Here is an 8,782-nt window from a genome sequence, read left to right on the forward strand (position 1 = left end):
GTATATTTGCAAAAATGCGATTGTTGAAACCTAATTCCATAAATTATACAATGATTCTATATTTCGGTAGTTGGAGTAAGTTATATGGTACAATAGTATAATAACTATCCATTTAGAAATTCATTTATTTGAAGTCTGATTAACGTTCAAAAACAAATCTTATTTGCATTGCCTGTGCGTTAAGAACTAGTCCGAGAAGTCACTGGAGTTGTTCCTTCAGCTACTTGTATTGAATTTGGTAGGATTCTAACATCATTAGAGGGTTTTCAAAACATGAATTTCAAAACTTGAGAAGTGAGTAAAAAATATTCATGCCACCAAGAAGAAAACTTACCTTCGACACAGATAGCGTCAAAAGAATGATGAAAGAATCGGGTCTTCTCGAACGATTTAGATTTGGAATTATCTGTCTCTATTCCTGACTGCAGTATTGTTTATCAGGTAGTGGTTATAGTAATTAATGAAGTAGCAGTGGACTTACGTAGAGACCTGTTCTAACAAAACTACTACATAACACATATATATTCTACAAAAGTATTTAATGAATTTTTTTGTTTGTAACTTTAGCTGTTTTTTATTTGTTTATTTTAATATTATATTGTAGAGCACTTAACAGATTGTACTTCATACGCCTACGTGGACTCTCTGACTTTACCTAAATCTGACGGGACATGGTGCAATAATAGTAGCGAATCTTTACAATTACTACTAGATACTCACTTTCCGGGATCTTCTACTTCGGTAGCTGCATCCTCAGAGTGCCTTAATCTCTCACCGGTTAACTCTATTAAGGTTAACCTGCAGATCGTCAAATGGGCTATTTTTAGTTTTAAACCCTACAAATCACCAGGACCGGATGGTATTCATCCAATTGAGCTTCAGAATTCGTGGGAGTTAATACACAACCGGCTTTTGGCAATTTTTAGACATTGTTTCTTATTTAACTATGTCCCGATTAAATGGAGGGAGGTTAGAGTAGTTTTTATACCCAAAGCAGGTAAAACCTCGCACCATAACCCCAATGAACTCCGTCCTATAAGCCTCTCCTCTTTCATGTTGAAGGCTCTTGAAAGAATAATAGACGTAGAAGTAAGGCGTGATGTAAGCCCCAACCAGTGGTCCCCCTCACAGCATGCCTACACTAAGGGAAAATCTACAGAGACAGCTCTCCACTCCCTCACTTACAGAATAGAAAAATCCATAAAACTCAAAGAATTTTGTATGGTTGCTTTTGTAGATATTGAAGGGGCCTTTAACAATATACTCCCGAGTGCAATAGTGAGCGCGATCTCGCGTCTGGGTGTTGATGATGCGCTCATTGGTTTTATAAATCAGCTGCTAACTGGCAGACTCATTGAAGCAACGATGGGCTCATCAACGGCATGCAGAAGGGTAAATAGAGGTACCCCCCAAGGAGGAGTACTCTCCCCTCTCCTTTGGAACATAGTGGTGAATGAACTGCTAATACAACTGAAGGCGGAGGGATGCGAAACTATTGCATACGCGGATGATATTGCGATAACGGTCACCGGAAAATATACTACCACTCTTAGGGATATTCTACAAAATGGTCTTAATATCCTAAACAATTGGACACAAAAATGTGGCCTTGGGGTGAATCCCAATAAAACTGAAATCGTGGTTTTCACAAGAAAACATACGGTCCTGAATCTTTCTCCACCCTCTCTACGAGGTTCTGTGATACATGTGAAGGAGGAAGCCAAATTTTTAGGTATAGTTTTCGACAGGAAACTCACTTGGAAGAAAAACACTCTAGAGCGTGCAAGAAAAGCCAATGTTGCGCTTCTTCTATGTCAGAAAGCTATTGGTAAGAAGTGGGGTCTTCAACCTCGCATCACCCAATGGCTATATATAGCTGTTATTAGGCCCATATTAATGTATGGTATTACGGTATGGTGGACAGCTCTTGATAAATCTTCGTACTGCTCAGTACTTAACAGGATTCAGCGTAGAGCTGAACTCTGTATTAGCGCTATGCACCACACCATCCATTGCACTAGATTTGATGCTTCAGTTACTGCCAATGGATATTATTAGTAAACAAATGGCAGCTTCATCTGCTTTAAGACTGAAAGCTACTTCACAATGGAGAGACAGTGACTATGGTCATGCCTCCATTCTAAATCTTTTCAATTTTACTCCTAAAAACGTTGATTACATCACACCCACTCTCAACTTTGACAGGAAATTTGATGTCGTGTTTCCATCTAGAGAGGCATGGACGTCAGGTGGACCCTTCTTAGATGAGGGCGTAACCATTTTCACAGACGGTTCCAAAACAAGTAGTGGTGTAGGTAGTGGAGTTTTCTCAGAGGAATTGAACAAATCTTCCTTCTTTAGGCTTCCAGATCATTGTAGTGTCTTTCAGGCGGAAGTGGTCGCCATCAGGGAAGCTATAGCTTGTTTGAATGTAGATGATATATTTGGCAGGAATATATACATACTATCAGACAGTCAAGCTGCATTAAAGTCCTTGAGTTCGGTCCAATTTACATCTAGGACGGTTCTTGACTGCTACACATCTCTAAACGAAATGTCGACGCAGCTCAATATTTCTCTAATCTGGGTTCCCGGCCATAGGGATATTTTCGGAAATTGCAAAGCAGACGAGTTAGCCAGAAAGGGTGCTTCAGTGCCATACTCGGAGCACCTAGACTATCTGGGCATATCACTAACATCATGTAAACTGATATTGAGTTCTTTCTGCACAAATACTTTTAATAAAAGATGGGAAGACTCAACGATATGTAGACATCTGTATGCAATCTGGCCACTTTCCGATAAAAGGAAATCGAAAACTCTCATTGAGATGTCCCGCAAGGACATTGGTGTTCTGGTAGGGTTGATTACAGGGCACTGTAAGCTAGGGAACCATGCTAGAAGACTAGGTCTTCCTTTCAACCAAATCTGTCGTAGCTGTGGGGAGGACGATGAGAGCGCATCTCATCTGTTGTGTTTTTGTCCAGCTCTTGCACGTCGGCGATTTAGTACTCTAGGGGCCCCCTTCCTTGAGGACCTGGACCAGTTACAGGATCGGGCTTTAAATAGCATTTTATGCTTCGCAAAAGGTTCTAGGTGGTTTTAAACCCTGAGATTTTTAGTATTTATATACGGCATCACAATGGGCCAAAAGGCCTAAGTGGATCCACTAGGGATCACCGGTATAACCTAACCTAACCTACCTAAATTGTGCTTGAGCTGCCTGGAGCTCAAGTACTATGTTACAGAGGGGTTTCCTTTATAAATGATATAAATAAAATTAAGTAGGCTAATTAATATGCAACATTTCTTGTTTTTTCAATAAATCGTCATTAACATTTTTTTTACTGTCACTACGATTATGTAGTCTTCTGAAATTATTGCCGATAGACACATAAAAAAATACATTAAAACATTAGCTTATAAATGAATTATTTTTATTATATGGATTAATGCGTTTTTTATTTATTTGATTTTTATTACAATAATTAAACGATAACTTTATATACCTAAAACAGTTTTTCACACTAATTTATCTTAATAATGAATATAAGGTATTACCATAAGAATCAAATAGTAGAAGTCATTAACATTTTCGACATTTATAATTATCTTCACCTCTTAATGCTTCTTCGGCTCTTAATGCTTCTTCGATTTGTGCTTTGGGATCGAATTCAATTTGCTTTCTCACTAAATATCCAAAGCCTACAGCAAGTATAAATAGCAAGAATATCGTGATATATTGTGTAACTTGTGTGCGCCATAATTGTCTTTCCATCTTATTTTGTTTCACATTTCCAGAGCTTTGACCTTTACTCAAATAACTGTCACCACCCCTTAAATTATTTCCAGGACTTTGACCTGAACAATTATCAAAAATATAGTTAGCGCTTTTAGTTTTATATCAAAATTTTTGGTTTCTACTAATTTTACCTGAACGACTTCCAGTCATACCAGCAATTGCTTGATTTATATTGTCGCCGTCTGGTTCATTTATAGCCATATATTCATAATCTGTTATCTAAAAAAATTCCAATTAAAACAAAGTTCTTAAAATGATTCAATCTTGAAAGGAATTGCCTTAGCGCGTAAGCTTTCTGGGGTTTGTAATTAGTAATTTGTTTAAGAGTTACATTCTGAGGTAGTTTTTACATACAATATACCTATACTCAAAACTTGGATGTACAATATTATTATGACGCAAGCGGTAGAGAGATTTTCTTGGAACTGTATATATATACATATATACATATATACAAATATATACATACATATATGCATTGTAATAATGGTTTGGTTTTTTATTAAACAGTTTTAGTTACTCATAGGTGTGGACTTTCATATGAAGAAAGATAAGTCCTTAGTCAAATTTTTTATTGTTGTGGATATATAAGGCAGAAAATAAAGTTAACAATAAAAAGTATGTCTTTAAATAAAACTTTCTAATAAGGTTATAGAAAAATATTCAAATCAATATATTTTTTAATATAATGATTGTATCGAGTATTCCAATTGATTTGAGACTTACTTTAATAAAACTGATAGATTTGGTAAGTCCTTTTCCAAGCTTTGATCTCTGTTTATTTAAACCTGGTTTCGATGGTTGTTTATTCAATGCTTTATTTGATCTACTACTGGAATCATCGTATTCACATATGACTTGATGTTCCTCAACACTTGAACAGTTAGCAGGAATTTGCTTCCAAAAAGTTATCATAGATCCACATTGATCAACATTTGGTGGGATTTTTAATGCTCTAACAAGGAATTTATCTTTTACGGAGCCATCTTTGAGGTTTTCATCCTTTTTCAGTAAAATATTGATTGTTGTCGACTCGCCTCGTTTCAAAACACCAAAACGTGGTCGAACACGAAACTTCTGTGGTGATGTAGTTTGAATCTATAATTAAAATTAAACAATTAATACTTTTATATATTATAAATAAAAATGCTGAAACAAATTTACTTTAAATGTAATCGGGTCATTACTGGTATTTTGAAGCTTTAATGTACTTGGAGTTTCTGAAGATCTTATGAATTTAAGTACATCATTAGGACTGACAACTAGGTTTTTACCCATGTTAAGGAGTTAATTTCACACAGCAGACTTATTGAAATTGTTTAATAGAGGACATTTTTCAAAATTTTTTTTTTAACCAATTTTGAAAAACGAAGAATATTGAGTTCCAAATTCGTACAATAAATTTCATTCATTGGATCTGAATTTTTATTTAGTAAGCTTAATACTATTATATTAACTTGACATTTAAAGTGTATACATCTGTGTTAAATAGATAATTCTATTATAAAATGATATTCTTTAGGCTCATGGTAAACAGAAAGTCATGATTACATAAAATTTATAAATATATATATATATTTATATATATTCATTTATATATATTTATTTATATATAGTGGCTATAGGTTGCGTATTTATGGTAAGAAATTAAAAATATAATACAAATTAAAAATTAAATTTAATTAATTTTATAAAATATTTTATTAAACATCTTATTTTTATTTTAAACAATTTTGCACAAATTATTTGATCTACCAGTGTGTATAAAAGGTAAAGTTAGGTTACGTTGTTGTTGCAGCCCATCTAGTTGACTAAAGTACAGGTCCATTGTGTCAACATTGCTAAAACGGTATCTTTACTATTTTGACTAATGAATCATTTCGAAATCCAAATAATCACCACGGAATGAGCTAAAGCTCAAAGTATAACTGCGTAAGAAACTTTCTCTGCTTCTAGACAGAGATACGCAATAACCGAACATATATTGGATTATTTCTTCTTCTTTGTCCCACCGCTACTTTTATAGTGCTCAATAAAGAGTATTCCTAGTCTGACAGTGTGCTCACCAAATAAACCATAAGTCAATTATGTTATAATTATAAAATATTTCAAGATAAATATAAAGAATATAAGTGAGTCCACGTTTTTAATATGATAGCGTATATGGTTTTTGTATGGTTGACAGTTAAAAGGACTGCGACCAGTGCCGCACTAAGGCTTCCTTATCTATGTAATCTTAAAGAGGGCAATCTGACAAGACACGCAAAGATTCTAGATGAAGTCTGGAACTCTCCGTGCCTTAAGGTCTTTGACTAGATGAATAGAAAATTAGCTTCCTCCAGGGAATTTGAAGTTGTCATTAATGACCGATCAACCTGAAGAAACAATGAAATTAACTTAAAACAGGTCTCTCAATTATGGTATACTGATTATAGGACCGAAATTTCGCAAAGCAATCGCTATGGGAAAAACTGCTTCCATTTTTCAGGCAGAGGTCCATGCTTTAGAGCTATGTGCAAGAGAATGTATACGAAGGGGCACCCGAGGTACCAAAATATGCATCCTTTTAGACAGTCAATCAGCTCTAAAATCTTTAGCAAAATCCTTATTCCAATCAAAGTTAGTCTGGGAATGCTTTCAACTTCTCAACACCCTAGCATCGAGGAACTATGTTACCCTTAAGTGGGTACCGGGACACGAAGGGGATGAGGGCAATAAAATAGCAGACTCCCTAGCAAAGAAGGGTGCATGTACTCCTTTCATTGGTCCAGAGCCCTTCTGCGGGGTAACAAATAGCTTCACAAATAGCTTATTATGTGAACGAGAGAAACAACATCTACTTGAACACTGGAGAGTCCAAACAGGCATGCGACAGGCAAAAAGATTCATTAATCCTGATCACATCAAAGTTGATACTATCCTTGGCCTTACCAGAAACGATATTAAAATGTACACTGAACTTCTTACAGGACACTGTAGACTTAATTACCACATGAAGATTATAGGTGTGGTAGAAAGTCACTCCTGTCGACTCTGTCATGAGGAGAAGGAAACATCAGAACATGTTCTATGCAACTGCCCAGCGGTGGCAAGACGTGGCCTCGATTACCTTGGAAGCGGGATCTTAGTCCCAAGTCAAATCAGTAAAATTAAGCCCACAAAAATTACAAGATTTATAAATAGTCTAAAATTGTCCAAGTTGGGCCTTTAGGCGCACAATAGATCTTTTAGGTCGGGGTGCTTTAATAGCCTATTACTTAAATAAAAAATTTGTGTGGTGTATAACGTATAGTTTACTTAATACATTTCGTTATTATATACTTGTCATGTACAAGTATATGATAAATGTGTATAGGACATGTGGTACCGATTATAATGAGTAAATTTATTTCTTCACATCCTCATTTATAAGGTACATAATGTATCAATTTATTTGTAGCAATAGAGTTTAAGTTTATAACCTTATGCAGTTATGTTGTATTTTAACATTAATTTAACAAAATTATTTAAATCAATTAAATTAATAATAAGGCGACACTCAAGAGCATACAAATTGTTAATCTAAAAATATTTTTTCAAATTAATTTAATTACAATACAAACCATGACCTTAGAAATATCCTTCCTTGGGAAAGTGTAAATACCTTGATTTCAACGATCAAGTAATTTTTATATATGTACCTTGATTCGTCCAGTACCAATTGTTCTTTTGTACGTCAAAATTTTTCAATTTTTAGGTTGCCACTCTGTTTGTATCTAAAAAAGGTTATTGCACGAATCTGGTTAATTCATATTAACTATACTCTCAAAACAGTATTGATTTTATTAAATCGCTAAGTTGTTCTGAGCAGCCTTTGATCAGAGTACTACTAAGCTTATTGACTTATTGGCCGCCTGGCTATCCCATTATACATTGAGGGATATAAGGTTTATATGTATTTTATAACTATTTTTGTTATTAATTTTGTTAATAGTTTACATCTAGTTACCTAGAGATTTCTGAATACCCATATTATTATAAGAAAAGTATGGATGATCTTTAAAAGATCTCATTAATATAAATTACTGTAATGAATGCAACACATAATTTAATTTTCAATTTTTTCAAAGGGCTGCTGAATTAGTAAATGCCTCCATATTTTTAGAACTGAATAGACAAGAAAGTAAAAGATCTATAGATATATTCAAAAGTAACTGCGTTTAGAATGATTTTATGATAATATTAGGGGCTGTATTATAGACAAGCTATCTGATCACACAACAACTTTCTTCTTTGTAACGAGTGCACACTCTAGATAACGTATAGCATTAATGGAGTAGGGTTTTCTACCTACAGTGGTAGTATCTTGTTTAGAACCGTTTGTGTTAGCATAGTATATAACCAATGCTTAAGATTTTGTTATTGAAATCTTCTATATATATAATTTATTTTTTATTTACAAAAAGAAAACTGATCACTGATAACAGTGAAATAATATTAAATAGAGTTCATCACAAATGGTATTGATAGCTACAAAGTCACGATATCATCTCTGTGTAACGTATATATAATTTAGGAAATATATGTTTTTATATATAAATAAAAGACGTATTTGATTTTTGTTATCAATTGTTTTATTTTTGTTGTTTTAATTGTGAAAATTAATTAAACCATATTAAAAACATGGAGTCTCTCATGTTATAAATATAGAATATTCCATGATCTATATTGAGAACTTAAGTGGGTCCACGTTCAATATGATTTAACTAATTTTATTACTAAATTTAAAACTTAATTTGTAGTCTATCACATTTTATCTGCTAAATTGCAGTATTAATTTTTGTTGTACGTGTTTTTAGTCAATATTAATCCCCCAAGCCACTTAAGATCAAATAGTTTTGTTAGCTGTTCTCAACGTATAACCGCTTCAATTCCATACATATGTTTATTAATGATTTATGGCACTTCTGGAGTTATTCTAAAACAATTTTATTACATCAC

The 8,782-nt window shown here is 33.8% G+C and overlaps 1 protein-coding gene across 1 annotated transcript; it reads right to left on the reverse strand.

The window, feature by feature from the left end:
- Positions 1-3,479: 3,479 nt before the first annotated feature.
- On the reverse strand, positions 3,480-5,209 carry LOC119676103 (vesicle-associated membrane protein-associated protein A-like). The gene is made up of 4 exons (XM_038087335.1): positions 4,967-5,209; positions 4,529-4,900; positions 3,934-4,021; positions 3,480-3,861 (listed from the first exon to the last, which is right to left on the reverse strand). Exons 1-4 carry the CDS (start codon positions 5,078-5,080, stop codon positions 3,587-3,589), a joined length of 849 nt encoding a protein of 282 aa, XP_037943263.1. The 5' UTR covers positions 5,081-5,209; the 3' UTR covers positions 3,480-3,586.
- Between the last annotated feature and the right edge of the window lie 3,573 nt (positions 5,210-8,782).

This window comes from Teleopsis dalmanni, chromosome 1, assembly GCF_002237135.1.
Source record: "Teleopsis dalmanni isolate 2A chromosome 1, ASM223713v2, whole genome shotgun sequence".
Lineage (NCBI taxonomy): Eukaryota > Metazoa > Arthropoda > Insecta > Diptera > Diopsidae > Teleopsis > Teleopsis dalmanni.